The sequence below is a fragment of the Argiope bruennichi genome, chromosome 5, assembly GCF_947563725.1.
Source record: "Argiope bruennichi chromosome 5, qqArgBrue1.1, whole genome shotgun sequence".
Lineage (NCBI taxonomy): Eukaryota > Metazoa > Arthropoda > Arachnida > Araneae > Araneidae > Argiope > Argiope bruennichi.
The window spans coordinates 126,358,413-126,384,496 of record NC_079155.1 but is presented as its reverse complement, the minus strand read 5'-3'; the positions used below and the strand labels follow the sequence as shown (position 1 = coordinate 126,384,496).

Here is a 26,084-nt window from a genome sequence, read left to right as displayed (position 1 = left end):
CACCCTTTCTCCATTCATTTATTTTTGAAATTTTCAGCTTGGGATTTTTTCCCCTTTATATATTTATTTTTCACTATGGTGGGTTTGTGTCATGATCTGCCATTCGACCGACATTGACAGACCAAACTTTATTTTCATTTTCTTGCTTGAAAATAATAGCTTTGCTGATACTCATAGTGATTAATATTTACTGTAAATGCCATTTAATTGCTTTCCATGCATTTGTTATATGATGCAGCATGAATTAAAAAAGTCAAGATATTCAACAGAATGCATAGCATCATTAAAAGTTCTGTTATAAAGTTAAACTTAATGTTTGAAAGTGATTTTTTTTTTGGGGGCAAGATTACAGTTTTCAAAAGTACCAAAAAAAAAAAAAAAATGGCAGAACTTATCTTGATAATTCGGCTCAAAATTTATTTTAAAATACAGAGACCAAATTGTGATTTTTTCTGTAACAGTTTCTCATTTTAAGCAAATAATTAAAGTTAAAAACAGAATAAAAAAAGAGAATAGTTAAGAAAATAGCTTTAAAATTTCTTTTTATTATTATTTTCATTTTAAATTTGATACTAGCTGCCCTCGCAGAACAGCTGTTTGTCCAACTTCTATACTTTTAAGATAATTGGCAAAACCAAAGAGCTTACCTCCCCTCCCTCCAACTTCAATGACTGTACCATTTCACCTACTTTTATTTCATAATAAAATTGATGACACTTAGATATGTCATAAGTGGTTCCACACATTTCATCAATATGAGGTCTAACTTTGTGAAAAAAAAATTAAATACATCTTTGAAGTTATATGAATTAAAAAAAGTAAGATTAAATTCAGCCCAGAAGTTAAAAAAAAATTATATATTCCGTAATCATGTCAAATTTTAAAACCAAAAAGAACAAATGGTTCAAGCTCAAACTGACAAAGCATTTTTTAAGAAAGACAAAATTGAAATATTCATAGTTGGTTATATACTTTTATTTCACAAGGCAATTAAACTTTTTAACTGTACAAAATAGGATGAAAGTGTGAAAATATGAAATAACATGTGCTCACATCTATTTCTAATCATAAGTTGTAACTGAATGGGATCATCACAATTTCTCATGTCACAGTAGGTAGCATATACCTTTAAATACATTATTTACAATGATTACAAAAAAGACAACTAGTACACATTACACACAACCAGTTTCTCAGAATACAAATGAAACTAAATCATTACAAGTAAAAAAAAAATCACACTCTAAAAGTAATATCTTTCAGATACAATGTAAAAAAAAAAAAGTACAAGAACAGTACTTTGAATTCACAGGCAAAACATTTAGTTGAGCAGCTTTTCAATGCATGTTAGAAAAATTACAACCACTTATATTATAAGCAAGTCTAATTCACAGCAGACAACTTCGGAGTAGGAAGATAATATATAATTTTGTGCAGAGTTTTTTTTTTTTAAATCTTTAGTTCTAAGTAGACGCACTTGTAAAATGTTAATAAGTACTAAAAATACTCTTTTCGTTTCTCTACTATAGTACAAACTAAAAACGTGTAATTGCTACATTATACATACATAAAATTTTGCAGTAAAAAATTATTAGCAAATTTATATTTTGATAAAAAAAATATTAGCCAGTGAAAAGAAATGATATAAATGAATTTATGTAACTCTGCAACTAGATTATACAATTTTACATTCAAAATTTTAGATTAGACAAATTTTATTACTTTTTTCACTTCATTTAAGAGTATTTTACATCCATAAAATGGATTATATCTGTAAAAGAAAAAAAAATTATGGGTGTAATATTATTTCGAAATTCGTTATTCATATTCACAAAATTTGATAGAAAATGTACCAGAGAAAATGGACATATGCCATCATATTTTATAAAATACTAGAAAATGCTTCATTTAAAAAACACTTTTTTTGCAATATTTATTGAATGATAAATTAAAAGTTAATTCAAAGCTGTATGCATTACTTATTAACTTCTTGATTTCTTTAAATCAAGAAGTTAATAAGTAATGCACCATTTTCTTCAAATGCATGAAATATTAAAAGGTCACATTAATGCAAATTAGACCAAGTTGAAATATCAATAAACATTTATTGGCACTTTCACAAACATACATCTATATGCGCTAGACCACCATAAAATAAGCTGAATATAAATGAATGTCCAAAACATTTAGATAGTGATTCTTAAATGTTCAAGATTACATTACAAACATTTAAAAGCATTAAAACACTTAAGGTAATAATAAAGACAAAATTAAATACTTTTCAGAAGACTAGTTAACTACATCTTGGATATTAATACGTCTTAAAAACAAATATATATTTAAGTTGAATAGAAAATAATTGGTACACCACAAGAGGAAAATCTGACTTAGATTTATTTATTAAGTCACAATTAGAATTTGTGGGGAGAGAAAAAAACAACAACTAAAAATAAGATATGTATAATTTTTTACCTCATTCAATTCATAGAATAAACCATTTCATTCAGACTTCCTTGCCTATTGAAATAGAAAATTCTTTTTACAGTACTTTTTTCTTCCCTTCTTCAAGGAGTTTCAGAGTACAGTCAGACCCTGGTAACTCATCAGTATTCAAGATTCTTAAAATACTATCACAATTATTGGGATAACTGTTTACATAAGGTAGAATTCGGTTTGATCTGTACATTTTGGAAGTAAAAGAAAGGGTAAGACAAAGCAAAGTGTTTACTGAACTCCTCTTAAAAGGAAATTTTTTTTTCCAACTGGAACACGATCACAAAACAAACAAACATTCATCTAGTAAATAAGAAATCTTTGAATTGAGTAATTTTTGTTATACTATAAATATATTTAAATTCATAAACACATAGATTTCTCGATTTATGAGCTTAATAATATATTGTTGCCATAGCTTGATTAAGCACAATAAGGACTTTTTTCTATTCCCCAATATCGAAAACAGGGCAATTTTTATTTATTTCAATTTAATCTCTGTATAATCAATCTTTAAATTGCAAATATTGTCACAAATTGATATAATGAAACATTCAATAATAGATTACATTTACGATAGTGTGTTAAAGTATCTTGCATATAAAAAAATACAAGTTTGTTTAATCCAAGCAAAATAATTCAACCTAATACTAAACTTGTAGGGACTTTTGATTTGGGAGTTGGCCACTAGATAAGAGCGGGAAGGAGGGAGGGGGCCTGATAGGATTATATGGATCAGAAAGCAAATTTGAAACATGAAAAAAATCCCCAAATGAATGTTCTGAAATTGAAACAATATTTTGGTCTTTTTATCAAATAAGCTATTTGATAATATGGCCCCATTTAAAATACTGAGTGTAATTCAAAATCATAAAAATTGATATACATATTTACATAATTCTATAATATCTAGAATACATAATATCTTGATATACATAATTGAATTGGAGACTGTATTTAAATAATTATATTAGCTTTTCACTTACTTGTAACTCAAAATCATTATTTTGTTGATATTTTCTAACAGTTGTCACACAGAAGAATAATTTATGTGCATTCATGGGAAGTGAAAACATATAGAATATAAAAGTTTTAATCTATTTGGGAAAAATAATGAAATTTTTCAGCAGAACAAGGTCAAGGTCGTATTAATGGAGTTCTTATCAAAGGTGAATAACTAGAATGATGAAACATTTAATGATATTTCTGATAAAAAAAGTGGGAAATGAGACTGTGTTATAATTTTAGATCTAAAACAAGCATGTTAACTATTTAATAAAATCATTTTTACTTAATAAATTTGTTAATAAAATAATTTCCACGCATACTAAAATTTATAATAATATAATGACTTATAATATAATTTAAAGCTCTATTTAATGGAATTTACTTCACAATGTTGATACTAAACAGCATTTACATGTTTGTTATTCTTCATATAGTGAAAAATAATTTCTACCTCACAAAATGTTTCAAACTTTTTTTAGTAACATTGCCAATTTTCTTATCTGTTGAATTTCAGCAAAATATATAGCAGAGAATAGTGCATGGACAATTATAGCTACTCCAATAATCATTCAGCCCCAAAACAACCAGAGTGCCAAAGAAATATTTTAAATTTTTTTTTTATTAATGTTAATAAGGAGAGATTGATACTGCTTAAAAATTAAAAGATTTGATATAAAAACGAATCTCTGTCCAGTAATACAACAAAAAGCTTTAGCTAAGGATCTAAATGAGACATTCTAACTTCCAAGCTAGATTTTGATGTCTAGATACATTTTAAAAGAAAAATGAAACATCATATAAAACCATATGTGGAAAAAACACAAATATTTCTGGGAGAAAAAAAAAAGAGCCATAAAACTTATGAATAAATGTGGTTCAAAAAATATCTAATGCAGGCGAAATAGGAATGTTTATAAATGTCTACTAAATAAAGCTTCAACATTTAAAGATTAAAAATTCTGGAGAGAAAAGCAGCAAACACAAAATAACTGTTTAATTTTGTGCAAAAACCACAAAAATGAAAATAATTAGTAACTGGAAAATGACAAAAGCCACAAACTTCTCAGAGATGGACACAGTCATACATGCTTAATAGATTCTTAGCTAAGAAATTAGGAAAAAAAAAGAATGTAATAAAATTGCATAACTTCTAGACAAGTGGCCTGTACATCCACCAGACTATGTTCAGAATGCAAATCGAAGAATGTGAACCCCCTCCCCTCACCATGGCCAATGGAACAAAACTTTGAAGACTGGATCAAGAAATGACAAAAAAATTTAAACTATATTATCGGAAAATAGCTCTATAATGAATAATCTTGTCTCAATGAGCAACTAGCATATAGACAATTGAATTAATTTAAAAATCATAAAATCAGAGAAGATTAAAGCGTGACAAAGTGATGTAAACACATCTACCATAAAGAACTGTTTTTTTAAACCAGTTTTAAAAGTTTTGAATGACCAAGATGAATATCAGACATAACAGAAAAAAACAGGCATATCTCAAACAAATGAGAGATTCATATTTGAGGACAACAGCTTTGAAAACTTTTTGCCATTTGGCGACATCATCATCACAGCCAAAGTGTATTCTGCACAAATTTTTTACATATTACAAATTGTTATGTATAGTAATAAAATAACAAAAATATGACAATGAATGATGAAGATGATAATGAAGAGATTATTGAAAAAACATTGTAAGAGGAAATGCTAACAGTATTTGGTATGCGATAAAACAAAAATATAACCCCCCCCCCCTCCAAAAATCACAGAAAAAGAACAAAAATGAATCTTTAGGGAATTGTGAAAAACATATTCTTTATAATAAAACTATACAAAACAGGATGACAAGATTTCTTAATATTTTAGTGCAAGTGTTCAAGTCAATAAAGTGTACTGGAAATTTCAGTCAATTTTTTCTCTCCTCAGTTTTATAACTTAATTTACAAATTCTCATACAGCAAATTTTCTTTATAACACTGTTTTTAAATAGAATAATAAGATTTTGCTAAAATAAAATTGTTATTTTGATTCAAAATGAAAAGCTTTATTTATACACGGTGTTCGCAAATTATTCTTTCAGAAAAAGAGTAAGAAAGCTGAAAAAAAAAAAAAAAAATAGTTCAACAACTTTACTAAAATCCACTGGAGTTTAATATCATTACTCTCATTCCATTCATTTGCAAATTTTAATGGCTAAAATAAAGCGATGGTTTAACAGAGTCTGACTGTATACATTGATCACAATTCTTCAATGATACAATATCATTCAAATAAGTAAAAAGAAATAAATAAACTGAGAAATGTTATTTTTTTCTCTTCGTTTATTGATGCAAGCAATAAATATTTAATATTTTAGTCAATATTTTATGTATGAAATACAGTTTTGAACACAATTATATCTTCACTGAGTTTGCAAATTATGGTATGTAAACTAACAATGAAAAATATACTACATATTCGAATTAAGAAGAAATGAAAAAGATAATAAAATTATAAGACTAGTTATTCCAAATATAAAAGAAAATGAAAACTAAAAATGAAAATGAAGCTAATAATGAAAAATTACTACACATTAGAATTAAGAAGAAATAAAAATGATAATAAAATTATAAGACTAGTTATTCTAAATGTAAAAGAAAATGAAAACTACAAAACAAAATAGTTATATCCTATATTAAGTAAAAAATTAATAAACAAATGTTTTTTCAGTTGAATGAAGATCATGCATCTAGTTTTAGCATAAGAAAATTGCTGTTGATGCAAAGTTGAAATTACACAATTTCAAAAGAGCTGTTAATCTCATAATGGCATTAAATTAACAGAACAAGGTGGTAAGATTTTTTTCATGGTTGAACATTAAGTACAGAATGAATTGCAGTTTATTGTACAACACACAACCTACAAAGACTTATAAAATTTAATTTCAATTCAAAATTTAAAAGAAATTTATTGAATTTCATTTTATGATTTATACTTCTTACTCAGTAATAACGTATGGTATTAAATTAAAATATCATATATGATTTTTAAAAGAATAAAGGACCAAAGTTAATCTGCAAAAATTATAGAGATATTTATAAAATTTTCAAATTTTACAAGTCAAAAATCATCCAAAACCTTTAATGCTTTTATAATGAATAGCAATAAAATACAGCAAAGCCAACAACTGTAAATACACATTATGTATTTATTCATGAGATGGTTAGATTTTTCAGAGAAAAATAAGATGGCATATAAAAAAAAGCCTGAATTAAAAAATCATTAGCAGCAACCTCCAGCATTATATGTAGTTTGTATAAGAATCTAAATCTTATCACTCAATACTAATCCACGTAGACAATAATATATTTTAAACATACATAGACTTAAATTAAATGTTAAATTCAAAGGACATAAGAACAGAGATGCTTTTTCTCTCATGACATTAAGTTCATGGCTGAGAAATAAATTCTCAAGAAAAAAACACAAATCATATATTTTTTATCCACAAAGAGAAATTTTTATCAAATACTTTCTTTGAATGAATTCGTTTTCATAATATGTATATGGTTTGGGATTCATTATAAATAAAATCAATCACTGACTTCTTATTAATAAAATTTCCCAATTTCAAAAATTTACAACAGCAAAATTTAGATTAAGAAACGATTATTCAAACAAAAAAATCTGATTAAATTACATTGAGATGAATGACATTTTTATAAAAACTGAACACACATTCACATGCATTTTTATGGCACATGCATATTTTCAGTATTTTACCACATAACATTTTCATTCATAAAATCAAATCAAATACCAAAGTTATTTAGTATCTTCTGCTTCAGGGATAACAGTGTTATCAGAACTTTGCATTTTTTCCATCAAAGGACCTGGAGTTGTATCTTCTGATTGCTGGAGATCAGTATTTTCCACAGTTGCATTGTCTTGAATTTGATCCTAATAAATAGAAAGAAATTAATTAAATAACACTGTTCAGATTTAAGTCATCATACTTGAGTGAAGTTCTGCTAGGGTTTGCATACAACACATACAAAAAACGAACCAAATAGATACTTACTGCCCTGAACAAAATGCAAGTTAGGCAAAGTGTTTGTCTTTTCCTGTCGATAACTTGTCTTACAGAAAAGTGGACATATAATAATTTGAAAATTATGACAGTTTCCCAGGATAATCACATAAATCACTTTTTGTCATTATTAAAAGCCTGAAAATGAAACACACCTGCTTTCTTTCCTCCCGTCTGAATTTGGTTCATGAATTAATTGATCTTATTTCCAAATCCTAAAATGCATAAGTTTTCTCTTACTTATATGAAGAATATATATTTTTTTAAGGAAATTATGAAATTTTTTAATTTTCAAACTATTTATTTAGAAAATCAGTGAAGATTTTACAATAGGATTTCTTACATTATGGTATATTACATTATATTTCATATGATTTCCACTCAAATTTAAATAAATGATCCAAATGAACATAAAGTGGCACAGGTTTTATTTGCCTTTTGTTTTAATTTTTATTATTTAGATTAGTTGCCTTTTGAAACAGCTGATATATATATATCTCAAATGAATATGAAATTGAATAAGAAAAAGTCACTAAAATTAATATATTTGCTGCAAATAATGAGGTTAGAATTTAACCCCCATAAAAATAATTTCTAAAACTCTTGGTATATTTGTCCTCTAAAATGAAATAATGATTCAATTTACTTTCAGTGAAAATACAGACAAGGGAAAAAATACATATTTCCCAAATGGCATTTGGCAACACTATTAAATTCTTAATTTGTCATAGGGGAATTGAAAAAACTAGAAACTTGCCTTGCATACAATAAATATTCTATATTGTGTATTTTGTGTCATTATGCTCAATGAAGGTCCTGACTTTAATCTCCTTTTATCAAGTAAACCTATGGTTGAAACTGTGTATTCACATTTCATCAGCTAATCTACCTTCCCTCCCTTATGCTGGAAGAGCATAGTACTTCTCCCACTTCTGCAGATCTACAATGAAAATCTTCGAACCTATTTGGATAGTAATAAAAAAAAAAAAAAAAAAACCAAAGGAAAAAAAAGTATTCTAACCATTCCTATTTTAAATTAGAGAGTAATGTTTAAATAATGACTTCAAAAAATTTGCAAAAGGTAACTAAATAAAATATCAAATATAAAAATTTTAATTCTTAAAATTTGTCCAAAAATTATCCTGACTATTTAAACAATTTCTTCAAATTCATTAAGTTATGATAAAAAGTTCAAAACAAATAATAAAAAGATAATTAATTTTTTCTTTATATACATTAGGAATAATATTATGGGCAGAGTAAAAAAATGAATAAATAAATAAAAAAATTCTAAATTAAATTTTTAAAATTTGTTTTTGAGGTACATTGAGTCAATATTGTGACCATTTCAGAGCTATATTTCCTGGTTTTAGGTTTGGTAGGTTTGTTTGTACCCGGCAAATATATAAATCATTCACCTCCTTTTATAACAGACGATGGAAGACAAGAAAAGACTATCTAGCAAATATCGAAATGGATAATAGTTTAATAATCAAAGAAATTTCAATCTTGCAATTTAATAACATATTATAAAAATTAAATATGGCTAAAAGACATTTAAAAGTATTCAAATTGTAAATAATACTTACTTCGTTAGAATTAAGGGTCTTTTCCTAAAAAGAATAAGGAAAAAAAATTCAATTATTAATAATAATAATTCAAATAAAATGACTAAGCTTAAATAATAAAATCTTATACATACTAAAAGAACAGTCAAAGCAATATTAGCAGCCTTTGAAAGAGCAGAGCAAATCTAGAGGAAAGGGCAAACAAATTAAATGTGTATATCATTGTAAAAACTACAATAATGGAATGCATATTGATTTTAAATAATTACCTCATCTGCTGATGGTTGAGCTTCAAATACATGACAATGAAATGAAGGTTTGCTTTCAGAATCACTCTTAGTTCTTGTTATAAATCCAAGCAACCTAACAGTAGAAAATATCTAATAAAATACACTTGTGATTTAAATCATAAGAAGGAATAGTATTTTTTTTAAAGAAAATTTCATCTTATTTTTGCATATATGATTTCAAATCCTTCTACATTCAAAGTCACATCTAATATGATACTTAATTTTCATCAATTTCTCAATATATACACAAAAAATTGATTCAAATTATTGGCAATTTTAAAATTCTTTTTCTAAAAAAATATAGAAACCAAAGACTAACATTTAAATAATTTTAGTTTAGTTTTTCCAGTGCCTCTTAGAGTCAAATTTTTGCAGTTGCAACAGTTTATCAATGATATGTTATATTGCACGAAAATCGCAAAAGGAAAGTCAGCTCTCCCCCCCCCCTCCTTTCTGGGAAAAGTTTTATTCTGGATGCATAAAAAATTCTTCAACATTTTATCTTGTGCATAGTTTTACAAATTACACTTGATTCGACAAATGAAGGATAAGATTCCTTGTCCTTGACTTGATCAAGTATAAACAATATATCTTCTAAAGTGTACTTAACTATTTCAGCCTAACTGCTAAGAACAAATATATAATTAAGCAGAAAATTCTCCTAGTTATTTATAAATTATCACAAAAATTGACAATGATATTTTGGCTGCAAACTAGAAAATAGTAATAGTGGTTTAGATTAGAAAGGATGAATTCTATACCAAAGTACGATACTTTCAATTTTAATTTGAAAGAAAAATGAGAGCATTTTTTAAATAGTATTGCTTACCTCAAAATATAGGACAGTTTTTTAAAATCAATAATTTCATGCATCACAATAATTAATAAGTCTATTTGTGAAAAATACCTGTCATTTTCTTTGTGTGTAGTCCAAAATGACACATCTTCAAGTGGAAAAAGTGCTCGAATAGCTTGATGAGATGGGTCTAATATTCTACAAATAAAGTCATATTTATTTACTAAAATAAATTTACTTATTCTTTGCTTCAAAACTTTTGCTACACAATATTGCAGGTTAAACATAGAAAGTAAAATTAATCTTACTTTAATGTTCTGTGAGTTATAACCAGATGAGATTCATTTGTTTTGAAAATATTGTGAATAGCTCTAGCAGCCATGATGTGACGAATTGTTTGAAAAACAAGATAATCTCCTGAAATTGGAAGAAAAATATCCTTATAAGCAATGTAAAAGAAACATCATGTTTTTTTAATCATTTAAATTTCCAATAATAAATTTAACTATAGCCACCTATTTAAATTAATTTTTTAAAACAAAAAACAGCTAACTGAAATTTTATCAGCATAAACTGATAAGAGATTTGCTGCCACAGAAAGCAGAATTTACTTTTCTGAACTTATAACGAAAGCCCCATATCAGTTTATTAATTAAATGATAAAAAAATATTTGAAGTAAACAGTTTTGTAGGATAAAAAAATTTGAAAAAAGGTATAACTTTTAAGTTTTATTATATTTTTTAATGAATATATAAGAATTATATTTAACAAGAATAAAAATTATTAATTTAAACAAATATAAAATTCTATATCAGCTACATACTTATTCATTATGCAAATAAAAACAAAAATATATTAAAATGAAATTATAACTATCTGTTACTGAAAAAGTAATATTAAAAAGCAATACTTATTTTGGTAAAGTTCTTCAGTATACCAGTGGATACACTTTTTATTTTTTAAATTTTAGACAATAGTTTAGATAATGGCAGATAAATATATTTCTAAAGAAATTCTCAAACCACTTTGAGGAATATTCTCCTTATTATTTTTTTAATGTTTAAAAGAAAGCAATTTGAAGGAAAAAACAAACAAACAAAAACAAGCAGCTTATTAGTTCATAAAAGTTAATACTCTGTAGTAAAATATGAATTAAATATTTCCCAATTTAATAAATTTCAATGTAATACAAACAGTAATCAACTCAAGATAACTATTAAATGAATGTTTAGAAAGATATTGTTTAATCCATTACCATCTCTTATTAGTTATTGTAGGTAGTCTCCATATATTAATTAAAAATAAACCGGATATCAATGATCTGCATGAAATGCATTTGGCAAAGAAATAACTCTATTCTCTTTTAATATTGCAAAATAATTTAATAATGGTATTAACCACTACGATGATGTAATGATTAAATTTAATCCTTATATAAATTCTTGAAATTTGTTTTTAAGAAACTCTGATTTGAAAAATGTATATTAAAATGTTTTAAAACAATAAAACTTTGAAGATTTCTTTCAATTAGAAACACACTTCATTCAGAATACTCAATAATATTAGCAAAAGTAAATTTTCATATAATTATAAAGTTTAATAAAAGCGATTTAATATCAAATTTATATATTTATTCCATCCTTTATATTTACTTTAAACAAGTATGTGCATATATATGAAATTGGCTTTCAATAGCAAGGTTATAATTCCAAATCATTTAAATGTTATTTTATTTCTTTTATATTAGGTGCTGTTCATATTTCTACCATATTACATAAAATGACTATAGATATTCATCCATGATCATGTTTAAAAGAATTTTGATACCGGTTCACCTACACCACAGTTGTAAAAAGGCAGATTTTAATTTGCAATTTTTGAGAATAATAATAATAATAATAAACAAGATGGAATGTAGTATTGAGATAATTTACTGGTTCAGTATTGTCTCAAAACAGAGCTCATAATGAAATATTTCTAAGTAAATAAATATTAGGTCACATAATTCCTTCTGCAGTAGGATTCTGAATAAAAATAATGTCATGCTAATACAATTTTTAACACCACACTTATTAATACATTAAAAAGTAAAAATTTTCATTTGAATAATTTTTATTTCAGTCTTTAATTTATAATTCATTAATATGCTTATTAATTTGTAAATATATTATAGAATTTTGAGGTATTTTTTGATGTGCTAGATATGGAATCAAATTGATTAACTGAAATAAAGATGCAAAATTATTAAAATAGAGAATTATCATCAAGAATAAACAAGCAAAATGAATTTAAAAACTCTAAAAGATTGGGAGTAAAAATCTATTTCAAAATTCCATCTTTACAAACATGAAAAAAGTCAAGTAAATAAAAGTATGCGAAAATACTTGAATCGGTAAACTTTGTTTTGCTGGCTTCAAGCTGATGATTTAAAAGCGATGTTAGCAAAGAAATTGATAGGAAAAATATTTAAACCAGAATATATGATGAAAGATTTTACTGGCTCATATAAATTTACTTTGATGAAAAAAAAATATAAAAAGCATTCAGTATTTTTAATATAAGAATACCTCTGTCTTTCTGCACTTGCATGGATCCTAAAAACCTAACAGAAAAAACTTCCCAAAAAGGTGTGGATGTTAAAGTATCTTGCCCTGAATCATCAGAAAGGATCGACTTTTCATCAGGTGGAGTTGAACTAATAATATAAAGAAAAAAAAAAAAAAAATGAATTTAAAGTCCAAAATTTGACCAAAAACAGCATTAAATAAAATAAGCAATTCTGCACATCATTAATCAAAATTCAATTACAAAATATTTTAAATATCTTTTTAAATAAATATTGTGTAAAAATTATTAATTCGTAATTATGACCCTTTTTAAGTGGTTAATTTTCATTTATTACTGTCTTTGAAATATCAAATGAAAATGTTGAAAAATAATGACAGCAATTTATTTTGAATAATTAATTAGACAATTATTTTTATAAAAATCAAGACAGCTTTCAATATTGAATATTTTAAATTTCTTATATTTAGAAATTATGTATATAAAATAATAGCACATTTACACTTGCGGTGGATCCATGGATTTTGATCTTTCCCTGTCCTCTGCTGGTGAAAACAAATCAAACTGTATAGGAGTTTCTAACAGAAGGTTTTCCATCGGTGTAGATGGTGGAGTGGAGTGATTCCCTTTATCTCTGAAAAGTAGCATGATTAGCATTGAAGCATAAAATGAAAATATTGTGGACTTTTTACATATGAAAGTAAACACTAATGACACAATATAATGAAATGCTGAGCAAAAATTAAAAAAGAGAAAATATCATTTAATCAATATATGTCACATAATCACTTTAGTGAATGTATTATTGTGATATATCAATCTGTGCAGTAAACACAGGGTTTTCACACTCAGTCACATTCATTTTTATTTTCTGATAAATGCCTTGTTAGCAATGATGGAATCTGGATTAACAACATTTTTATTAATTGATTGTTTAGGACACTTAAATAAGATTCAACAGCTGCACCTTTTCAGGTGAAATATCTATATATTTTTAAAGCTATATTTCCTATATGCCTTATGGAAGCTATAAGTGCAAGTAAGCAAATTAGAAAAATAAAAGAAGCTACAAATGGCAAGTTAATTTTTTTCCAGCTCTCAAAATTAAAGAGATTTGCTACCTCCATATTTATTAACCAAACTGTATGATTTTATTTGATATTTTACTCAATTCACTATCACTGAGAATGTGTTGCTACCTTTTAAATCTCTACACTAAGCTTTCCTATGGTGAATTATCTTAAACTTGGATATCTTTGGGAGAAAAATCACCATTACACTTTTGCTTTTAATATCAATTTTAAAAGTGTGATCATTCTTTAAGGTTACCTTCATTGAAGTAATGTGGCAGCCGGAATATGCATCCATACATTACAGCTTTTAATTTAATGTAGTATATAACCATTTAATAAAAAATTCCTTTGAAATAGTAATTTAAAGTTTTAAATAGTCAAGTTATCCTTTCCTGTATATGTTCAATTGCAATTCATATTTACAAACACACCTTCATAAAAACCTCCATACAAAAAAAAAAAAAAAAGTTCCGCCATTAAATTTTAATAATACTAAAAAAAGCGATTCATTTCTAAAATTAAATCAAGAGATATTAAATAAAATTGTCCATTTGGAAACTTCATACATTGAAAACAAATTTATATATTGTAATGATCAGATTTAAATATTGTAATACACACACACACATATATATATATATATATATATATATATATATATATATATATATATATATAAAATACTGTGATGATTATATTAAAAAAAATTATTTTGCTGTGAGTTGCTTTTTTAGCATTGCATATAATGATATTATTTTCATGTTTTTTTACTACTAAAAATTAACTATTTAATTTATTGTTATAAATCTTTATAGTCTTTCTTACTGAATATTTGTGAGTAAATTTCAAAGTACTGATAACATAATAATTATTTATAGTTAAATGTTATATATGTTATCACATGTCAATCATTATATATTATTAATGCAAAATATTCTTTTCTTAAAATTTTATATCTTAAAGAATCCTTATATTATCTGGAATTTTATTTTAATTAAAATGAAAATCTATTACATCAAACCTATCTGTAATTTATTGAAGAATTTAAGACTGTATCAAACTATGTTTTTAATTTCAGAAAACTCATTAAATTATGAGTAATTTTTCGAATAATAAAAAAATTTGGTTTAACCTTGTGAGTGGCTGTTTGCAACTTACATATTAATAGGTTTGATTATGAAAGCAGTCATTTTCAATGCAGAATTTTAATCTCCCGTGATCAATTAGAAACAAACAGTTGATTTGGAATCAATTATTAGTACTAGAGAGCCTCAAAATAATTTTGAAGCTAAAAAAAAAGGCTTTTTTTTCAATCTCAATAAGATAAATCTTATTTTAATATTTCTTTTTCAAATGTTTTGGCAATTTTAAACTTATTTCTCTAAATAAATCTTAAGCACTGCCATATTATTAGCTGATGCAATATCCACTTATGCAAAAGAAGCAAATTTTAATTAATAACAATTAATTATTAAATTTATTGTCACAAATCTTTCACTAAAACATTCTTTATGTTTCGTAGTCCTTTTATTAAAAATTCATGAAAACTCATTAAGTAATTTGAATTTCTATAAAAAATAGATGTTAGGTTAAATTAGCACAGTATATTTTGAATAGATTATTAAAGCTGAGAAAGCATACAATAGCATACAGAGAAAATGCTAAAAGAACAAAAAATAGTTTTTTAAAATTACCCTTCTATACTGGAAGTCTCACTGGAAACTGATTGTGATTTTTCAACTGTGTTTTGCTGTCGGAATAATGAACATAATCAGAATAGAAAAAAAAAATCAAATATTTCAGCAAATACTTTAGACAATATTATTACATTTAATGAACAGCAAGTAAGGGCTTTAGCCTCTAAGAAAAAAAAACTATTTCGTATTATATTCAAAATGTAAGTAAAGAAAAAAAAAAAAAAATTCAAGCACATACTTTGCAAAAATTATATTTTTACCATTAACTCAAATTCAGCAAAATTATATACTAAACACGGCAATCACAACAATCTTGTTATAAAAGCAAGTTTCCCAGGGTAAAGTTGTTTTATTTGTGACATTACAACAATTTAATAGGCAATATACAGGTTATACATGAATGAATATCTCAACTTTACAGGGCTTTCAAAAGAAAGAAAAAATAAATAAAATACAACCCTGTTTCAGCTTAGAAATAAAAAAAAGTTTAAATTCAACACAATTATAAGTGTTTCATGTGATTCCCTACATAAATGAATTCTCCAATTTTGCAGGACTATTAAAACAAAACAGCACATAGCATTGCAGTTCATGTGAAAACAAAATATGAAAAAGAGTTGAAAGTTTAAACTCAACTCAGTTATGTGTCTAATGTCAGTCCTTCCAGAAACAGAAGGATATTGAGAAGCAACCATAAATCATATACACTTTTTAAAGCATGTCTGGTATCACATTTTCAAAGAGTGTAGATATACATGTCTTGTAGCTCACCAACATCAATTGGTAGCAGTGAAATAAAGATCTGCTTACAAATAACTATACCTAATCTAATCATTCAACTGTTATTTCTGATTTCCAATGAGTAATAAGGTTGTACTTTGTTTTGTTTCCTTTTAATGTCACTGCCAAGCTTGTATATTCAATTATGTATAACCTGTATTATCAAGAGCTTCAAAGTTGAATGTATACAATTTTATAGATATAGTTTATTATATTCATGGCAGCATTCACATTAAGCAAACACAATTATTGCCCTAACAGAAAGTATCATATTTTGCAATTAATATATACAGAATTAAAACAATAAAAATAAAATAATAATATACATAAGAAATAAATGCTTTTCTAAAAAGGTTAAACCTTTTGAAGATTATACCTGGCATAAAATAAATGAAAGAATATTTCCCATTTTAGATATATAAAATAAAAAATAATAAAAGTTTAATTTTTTTTATTAATTACATCCACTCACCTCATTACCACACAACTAAGCCCTATAAACAGGGCTATGGTGAAAAGTATTGGAACATTTTCGAATTTGCACTTTCTTACAAATTTCTCTAAAAAGGCTTGATAAATTATCATATAAACTATCTAAATAATATACTGAACTCGTACTTTATCATAAGGAATCATTCAACCATCAGGACAGTTAAAAGAAAGAACAGAAAGAGCTGAAAAAATAATTTTAGCCCATTCCATTTCAGAGAAAGCAGATAATAAATTGAAATTTTCGACAATGGTTTATATACTTCATGCAATACTTAAATGCCTTTTTGTAAAAGTAACATGCATATTCAGAAAAGTATAAACTCTTTTTTCAAAATTCCAAATTTTCTTGCAAGAAAATAAACTAATGAATGAAGCCTTTTTTATTTAATTTAATAAATATTGTGAGGCGAAATATTCTCTACCATCAACTACAAACTTTTGTAATATAATAATGGACAACTGCTTTTTGCAATGCTTTCTATTTAGACAAAAGACTTTTATTCATCATCAAATTTATTATTTAAAAAAATCTGAGAATTAACTCTTCTAAAATCATATATTCACTGCATTTAAAATATAGTATGGACAACAATTTGAATTTTTTTTCAAACAATAATTTGCCTAGTATCAAAAACAGATAAGCAACTTAAAATACAGTATTTTTCTGGTAATCAATGTTTTTATATTATTTACAATATTTCTTGCTAGTTAAATTTAAGTGATTATTGATTAAATTTAAATGATTTCCTGCAATTTTTGTTTTTGTCTGAATTGCACCTTGAAGAGTATAAATGCAGGGGAATGCTGAGGGATTAAACTATAAATTAACAGGCAAGAAAGCAACATGCAAGAATAAGTACGTCAACACAGGAAGTTAATCTTGCATAAATGAAATAAAAAATTTCTTTGAAAAAATTTGTAAAAAAATACTTTTATTAGTGTTTTAAAGAAACTGGACTTTTATTCTTTTCTTTAAGTCCTTAATTTAAAATTCATTATTATAAATTTGGAATCTTAAAATGAATTTTTTTCAAAGACTCAAAATTTAATTATAGACTTATTATAGATTCAAAATTTAATTATATAAAGTACTTAATTTATAGTAAAATTCTGAATAGGGATAGATTTTTGACAATATACATCATTTTGAAATTCTAGTACAGCAAGAAGACAGTGAAAGATCAATAACAAAATTCTATCCTTATAAAAATGAAAGAATTATAGAAATGAGTGAAAATAGCAATAAATAAATGGGTAGTTTTCCACTAGCTGAATACCAGTTATTTCTAAGAACATATTTGTGCATGAAGAGCCCTACAAAAATTATCAAATGTATACAAGAGATTAGCTAATGCACCTTAACATTAACCTTAATAAACCTTATTCTATATAGATAGCAAGATACTGCAAAATTTACAAAGTGAAGTTATGATATTTATTACATTTGATATTAATTTTAGCTGATGTAAAGCTAATGAGAAACTACTCAAACCATAGCAAATGGTTATAAATAAATAAACTTATCATACCCTAGATGTTTTATCTTTTGAACATTGTCTTGCTAAAGATTTATTTGCAAAGACTTCTTTAGCTATGTTATGAACTGCTGCAATCCATTCATCTCGTTCTCTTCCATTTATAGCTTGCAATACGACAGTTCTTAAAAAAGATTTTAACATATGATTGGCATTACAAGTAGGAATATACTTACATAAATGGGTATAAAAAGAATTTCAACAAATGAAGTGATTTTAGATTCATGGGGGTATATACTTCTTTTATTATGGTTCTAAGCACATGCATAAAATAACTAAAACCAATTGTAATATTTCAATTTAGCAAATTTGAAAATTGAAAATAGCAAATAATTATTGAAAGTACCATAACATTTCCTACAATTACATAAAAACACCTCCATTTTTTCCATCTAAAATTTGTCAATATTTTCTTATAGACATCTCATATGATTAAATAAAGAAAAATGAAAGTAATTACATCTTTAAATGTTATTCTACAGCAAAAACACACTGTTGCTCTTTGACGTATCAAATACAAGACAAAAAACATAAGTTACATTTTGCAGATGCTAAAATAATATGAACTCAATCTGTTTGAATCTGAACTCAAAACTGCTGAGTATGCATAATTAAATCAAACATAAATAGGAAATTATATGAAAGACCTTTCTATATTACTGGCACTGAAGAGCTTGCTGCTCATACCTAACCTTATTGAAAATAAAAATTTGGCACTCTTCAAATCTATTTCTTCCCAGATTTTTTCTTGTGCTTATATTTTACTCATTTTCCTTAATACATAGCATTTTCTTTGTCGCTTGAGCCAACTTATTTTTTCATTATTTATTATTTTTTATTTCTCTCTTATCATTTATTTAGATATCTATTTTTCAGTAAGAAAAATAAACACATTATGGAGTATAGTTTTTGTTTACAGCCCCTAAGTTCATTCAACATAGATATTAAATTCACTTCACAGAATATTGTATTGGCCTGGTACTAAATGATATAATTGCAGATTTTTCAGATAGATGATTTTACTACATTTTGTTTTGTTCAAAGCATCTAAGCTAAACTGTTTTTATGTTATTCGGACTTCCACATTTAATTAGTAAAGAAAAAAACACATGGTTCAGAATATTTTATTGTATTACTTTCAAAAAGGCAGGGTTTTTATTCTTATAGATTTTTTCACTCAAAAAGTGGCAATAACCAGGCTGTTCTCTTAAAGTGGATAAGAACCATATCATGGGATAGCAATTAGAGCTTAATATATTGCATAGATGACTTTAAAAAATGAAACAGCTAGGCTAGATTAAGAAATTTGATTTGTGGGTTTCTCATCAACTTAAGAAAGCTCACTTGATGTAACATATTAGCATCTTGATTCATTTCTGAAATACAATGTAATTCATCCATTTTTGAAATAACTGATTACTTGCCACAAAAAGTGAATTATAACAACAGGTGAGAGGATGAACCAAGCCAGATGACATCAAAAGCCAAGAGTGACCAAAAAACAGATTAAATTGCCAGTTTGGTGAGATATAAATGAATTCTGCACTTTGAATTTTTATCAAGAAACAAACAATTAATTCAAAAATTTACATTCAACAATTCACCACACTGAGTGAAGTTCAAGAAAAAAAGCCAAATTTGATAAATTGTAGAGGTTTTTTTTGCCAATATAATATTGTAAAGCTCCCACATCTTAGGACAATCACTAAGAATTATTGGGGCTAAGTTAGGTAGTATTGTCACATCCACCATATAGCTCTAACCTTGCACCTCCACATTTACATTTATTTTGTTCAATACAAAAATTCTTTAAATGAAGAAATTTTTAATCACATGATGTAAAATATCATTTAATTAAATTCAGGTTTCTGCTGACAAAAGTCAGTTTTATGAGCATGGAATTCCAACATTGCTTAAAAAGCATCAAAAGGTCATCAACAAAAGCATAAAATACCTAATATAATAAAGTTATATTTTCAAGCAAAGAAAATTTGAGTTTCATTCTTATTTACAATTTGCCATTGCTCAGTTGCCAACACCATAAAAGTTGAAAATAACATAATTAATACTAAATGCAAGATTTTTGATTTAATAGCAGCTAGAATGAGCTTTAAAAAAATAACTTTCACTGCATCATCAATTTCTAATTTAACAAGCTGCCACTGCCAGCAACATTACTTGTTTCACTATACATCAGGTACTATAATTTTTATTTCAGATAACGAGAAGTATAAATTTCATATACTAGCAACAATACAGAAAAAAACTTACTTTTTACCATTTGAAACTTGAAAGACATTACGACGATCTTCATTCTCAAGAGCATTAACAGAAACATTTTTATCAAGCTCCATTATGACACTTCCAGCAACCTTTTAACAATAAAAAACAAAACATATTCAATTCAAAAGCATAACAATTAAAATTATTTCTTATTCTAATTTTAAAATAGTTTCCTTCTTACTGTTAAATAGTTTTCTTTTCAACACATTCTTTAAAATAAATACCATTTTACTATAAAAATGGATTTTAAGCATTACTAAGAGTGATTTCCAAAACAGGCAAGTCAACAGTTTTCCCTTTTAATGTCATAAACTAAAAGACAGAGTGGTTATTATTGACACAATGGTTGCAGCATCTGAAATGGTAGCCAGGCAGCCATTATTTACTTTAAAAAAACTCTAAAGGACATCATTACTTACAATATGTAAATATCTTTGTTTTAACATCAAAAAGAATTCGACAACGAATCATTATAAATTATGTCAACAATCAAGTTGAATGATTACATTAACAACCCATTCAGATTCAGGGTTAGTATTACCACATAGACATAATGACATGTTTATCAATGAAGTATAAAAAAAATGTCACTCTGCAGTGACAAGTTTTTGCATTACATTCCACTCAAAATACATATAATTTATTTAATAAAATATCATACACTGATTGTATATGTTTTGTAAACATACTGCAAGCATATTGTGCAACATACTGCAGTTTCATTCAATATAATCTTAACATACACCAAAATTTAATTCACAGGATGAGTGGAATTAAACTGCTCCTTCCCATTTAGAGGGAGAACAAATAATATTAATAAAAATACTCAACCCTGGTAGTAAATCCATTCATAAAATTCCATAGCACTTTTGACTATTTTTTATGTTATAGCATTTTTAATGGATGTTTATTAACTAATTTTCGTATAAAGGACATTAAAAATATGATTCCAAATTTCATATGTATGATAATGTTTCAATTGATTCCATTTTTATTGGAAAGTTGTAAATACCAAGAAATAGAGAAAACAATGTAAAATAAAAATAAATTAATATTAATGATAACATACTTCACCCTTTGCTATGCTCATCAATTTGCTTCCCAGTGTATAAACAAACACATGCTCCCATTTAGTTACCATGCCAGCAAATTTTCTGTAAAGTTGAAAACCAAAAATAGTTCAGCGAAACAGTTATAAAAACATAAAATAAAAAAAGTATGCACATTTTACTATTTATTACAGGACAATACAGAAGAAAAACTAAAAAGCATTACATCCCACATATACGAGATCCATTGAAAATATACCCGACCTTAAATTTTCAAGTGGAAGGAGACATCTTAAAACACATGGTTGAATTTTTTCTTCTCAATGTCATTACCAGCTGGTAAGAATAAAGTAATGTTATATTTGATCATCAGACTTTCAATTTCTTTCATGATGACTGAAAGAACTGAGTAAAGATGCTACATCAAATACTTGGCAATATTTAAAGGGACACAATTTAAAATGTTCAGCAAGTTGAACTGGCAATGAATGAAGATAACACAAATTAAGGAATAGTTCAACCTCAATTGATTAAAAAATGTCCATACAATATAGGAGAGTGACTAGTATTCTGGGAGACCATAAACAATTTGGAATGCAGCTATTGTTACAAGGGTGGAAAATCTGATATAGGACTATCATTGTTTAACTGAATCAAAGACTGTGGATATAGGAATCAACAAAAATTTCAAATATGAAATTTTGCATATTAATTTTAATATATATATATAGTGCGTGAAATTTGAGTTAATGAAGCAAGATCACTGGACATTACTGTGGATTGATCTGATTCTGAGCACTGTGATTACTTGAAATGAAACATTGATATACAAGTATGACAACATTACAAAAGGTGCACCAAAGGTATGCCTGGCAACAAATCTGAAAAAAGCACAGCATGCAAGTGTTTAGCAAAATTTGGTGGAAGAAATTTTTGCAAAATTCAGTAGATACAGGGCTTAGGAACTGAAATCAAATAATGTTTAAAATATATTTATTGTTAGTTAAAATGAGCTTAAGGGCTTTTACTTTGGTCTGCACTAAAGATGTGAGCAAGCCAACTAAAGTATGAATGAAAAACTAACAACAGAAAAACAAGATACATGTCTTAAATACAAGCTTATGCATAATGTCATGACCAAACAAAAGCTTAGTGTATCAATCATGACATAAATCACAGCAAACAAGGAGAAGAAACAATTTGCATAAAAGTAAATCATAATTTTCAATAAAATCAAGGATGCAAACTATGTTCTTTGATATCCATTGAATAGTGCATTAGAAGGGCAAACAGTGACAAAAGATATATCAATTATTTCTTCACTGACTCCATGATGCAGTTTGTCCTAAAAGACCAGATGTCTGTACCATGAAAAACTGTTACTTGTATCATAGCAATGCTCCAGTACATTTACTGTATCTGATCCAGAATTTATTGATATAACATAAAATTCCATCCCTTCACAACTTCCCTAATTTCCAGACACATCTATTTGCGATTAATGATTGTTTCTGAAATTGAAGATGACATTGAAAGTATCTCATTTTGAGAGTAAAGAAAAGGTAATGAGACCATGCCAAAGGAGATGAACACCATTCTAAAAGAAATATTGCAGAAGAATTTTCAGCAAAGTAAAGTTCAATGGATTATGTATGTGAAAATCCAAGGAATCTGCTTTGAAGGGAATTAGGGTCTCAAACCTGTCACACAATTTTTTCCCCAGCAAAATGTCAACTAGGCCTTGTTAACGTAAGTAATTTCTAAAGCAAAAAATTTATAAAATTTTTTCAATAAAAAATTTAGCTAATGCTTAGCAATTTTTCAGGGAGGAGTGGAATTCCTAAAACTATTTCACCTTTTCTATTAAAAATATAAATAAACAGTGTTTTATTTCTATGGTGGTGATGCAATTACATATGTCCCTTCTTGTCAAAAATATAAAAATTAATTCATTTAAAAAGCATGGCCAAAAACAAATTACAACTTATCTTACATAGAAGAAACATTAGGTTCTTCAAGTTAAAAGGTATCAAAATAATATTGGTATACTTTCTAGTGGAAAATTTCAAAATCTAGAGTAAGACAAAATTATTAAATTTCTACTTTTACTATGAAATTATATAACAAACATAGGATGGTTAAAGAAAACTATTAAAATGATATTAATTAAAATGAAAAAATAATTACTAACATTTGAAAACAAGGAATTTAGAGAAATATGACTGCTATGTAGCTTTTCAAAAGGCACGACAAAAAGGAAGTTAAAAATAATTGAAATTTTATAAGAGAAGGATAAAATTTTGATGGAGCAAAATATTGCTATAACAAATAAACAAAATGGTGCGAGCTTCTTTTTTGCAATTAATTCTCTTCAAATTTTTTTCTATTTTAAACTATGTAAAAAATTAAAGTTATATATATATATAAACATAAAGAGATTAAACCATCAAGTGTTTAAATTTCTCCTACTTAGATGGCAATATTAGTATAAGGACTATATTATTATTTTGATTTAGTTTAAGAATCCATAAAACACTTGAAATGATTTCACAGTCTTTGAATTTAAAAAAAAATCAAATTAAAAGTTTATTTATAAGTTTAAAAGTGTGATTAAACTATCTACAGGCATGAATGCTAACTATAATCAATTCTAAACTTGAATTACAATTGTGCCATTCTAAATCTATTTGTTGGTTCAGAGTTTCTTTTAAATTTTTAAACATAGAATCAATCTTTAGATATAGTATTGTTTTTATTCATACACACATAAAATGGCTGCAATATGAACACACTCATACACTTACATTTTTAACTAAGATTTTATAATTTTTGAATACTTAAAGTACCAAAACTATATTAAAGTCCTAGAGAGCCATGCATGCATCGGTTTCCAAAGACACAACAGCTGCTAAGGAGAAGAAAATGTTTCTAAGCCCGAACAAATATGATGTATGCAAGAAGCATGGACCGATTCACTAAATAATTAAATAAATATAATATTTCTGAATAAAATGTACTTGGAATAATGAAATGAGTATACATGAACATCACACAGAAAATAAACTAAGAAAGTGTATAAATTTATTTGATGCATACAGGGCATTTAAAATATTTAAGGAGACATAAATTCTTAACAGAATGACTTTTAAGTTACTATTTCAGAAATGTTTGTTTATAAGCTTTATAGACAATTCATTCATTTTTAATTTTAAGTCAAAACAACAGAACAAGTGAATCATCATTGCTTACGTTTTGTGAAACAAATATCCACTTTTTTGTGAAAGTCTTGTGTTTGGAGGAATATATGGCATATCAACTGGAGGTTCCGCATAATATAAGTGTTGACTTTGTTGTTCAATGGTATCAATCAATTCCACAGTTTTTTGAGTCTCAAGCCCAAGCTCAGTTTGCACACTACAACAAATAAATAATCAATTGAAATAAAGAAACATAAACAGAATAAATTAAATGAGTAATGACATCAAAGTGATCTTAGCAATATTAAACTTTAATTCAAGAATACCTTTTAAAACAAGAATCTTAGCAAGGAAATTTCTTCCCACCATTTTAATTCAATGTATTTATAAATCACCAATTTTTATTAACAATTAATTAGTCATCAGGGGTTGATAAGAAAGACAATCAATATTCAGAGTGATTACACATCATACTGATTATGTATGATAATGAATTTCAACTTGATATTTTGATGTACAGTTTCAAAAGAATTATAACCCACAATATAACTAATACTATGAAAAATAGGAAGAATGTTTCTTGCAATGTAACGAAAGCTCACAATAAGAAACTGCATCAAATAAATTTAACTTCTTTGCTTACTTATTTTAATTTTTTTTTAAATAGAATAATGCATCATGACTAAGAAAATTGGGTCTTCAAAAGTATCAATAATATAACAAAACAGTAACCTAGTTTTTAGCATAGAGCAAATAAGAACTAGTCAATTCAATATAATCATAAAAAATTAATATAAGTAATTCAATATGTATACCCTTTCACACTGGAGTCTATATTGTTTAGAAAAGTTTCCAACTCAGTCGTATTCAGTGTTTCTTGCCCAACTGAAAATGTTGATCTGAGAGCATGAAGGTATCCAATTATAGGTTCAAGGAGAGCTATTTTACGTTTATATTGGAGAGCATTCATATTAGCATAGTAATGTAATGCAGTCTGAAAAAAATAAATAATAGCACGTTAGAGAAAGAAAAACTATATTAAAAGAAAATGCATACAAAAAGATTAAATAACTTTATTTTGTAATTAAAACTATTCATAAATTCCAAAATTACAATATTATATATCTTGTAAGAAACTACTCATTTAATTCACAGCTTTCTATTCCTTAAAAATAAAAT

The 26,084-nt window shown here is 26.1% G+C and overlaps 1 protein-coding gene across 1 annotated transcript in view; it reads right to left on the bottom strand.

The window, feature by feature from the left end:
• Window positions 1-967: 967 nt before the first annotated feature.
• The window catches only part of LOC129968863 (DCC-interacting protein 13-alpha-like), a 36,722-nt gene continuing 11,605 nt past the window's right edge, over window positions 968-26,084 (bottom strand). Inside the window, exons 9-22 of the mRNA XM_056083172.1 lie at window positions 25,721-25,899; window positions 24,958-25,122; window positions 21,729-21,813; window positions 20,648-20,748; window positions 18,371-18,500; window positions 15,567-15,622; window positions 13,302-13,433; window positions 12,802-12,929; window positions 10,542-10,650; window positions 10,345-10,431; window positions 9,417-9,510; window positions 9,282-9,332; window positions 9,169-9,192; window positions 968-7,449 (exon numbers count right to left, since the gene is read on the bottom strand). Coding sequence (XP_055939147.1) covers window positions 7,315-7,449; window positions 9,169-9,192; window positions 9,282-9,332; window positions 9,417-9,510; window positions 10,345-10,431; window positions 10,542-10,650; window positions 12,802-12,929; window positions 13,302-13,433; window positions 15,567-15,622; window positions 18,371-18,500; window positions 20,648-20,748; window positions 21,729-21,813; window positions 24,958-25,122; window positions 25,721-25,899 — 1,476 coding nt within the window. The 3' untranslated portion in view covers window positions 968-7,314. The remainder of the gene's footprint in view (window positions 7,450-9,168; window positions 9,193-9,281; window positions 9,333-9,416; window positions 9,511-10,344; window positions 10,432-10,541; window positions 10,651-12,801; window positions 12,930-13,301; window positions 13,434-15,566; window positions 15,623-18,370; window positions 18,501-20,647; window positions 20,749-21,728; window positions 21,814-24,957; window positions 25,123-25,720; window positions 25,900-26,084) is intronic.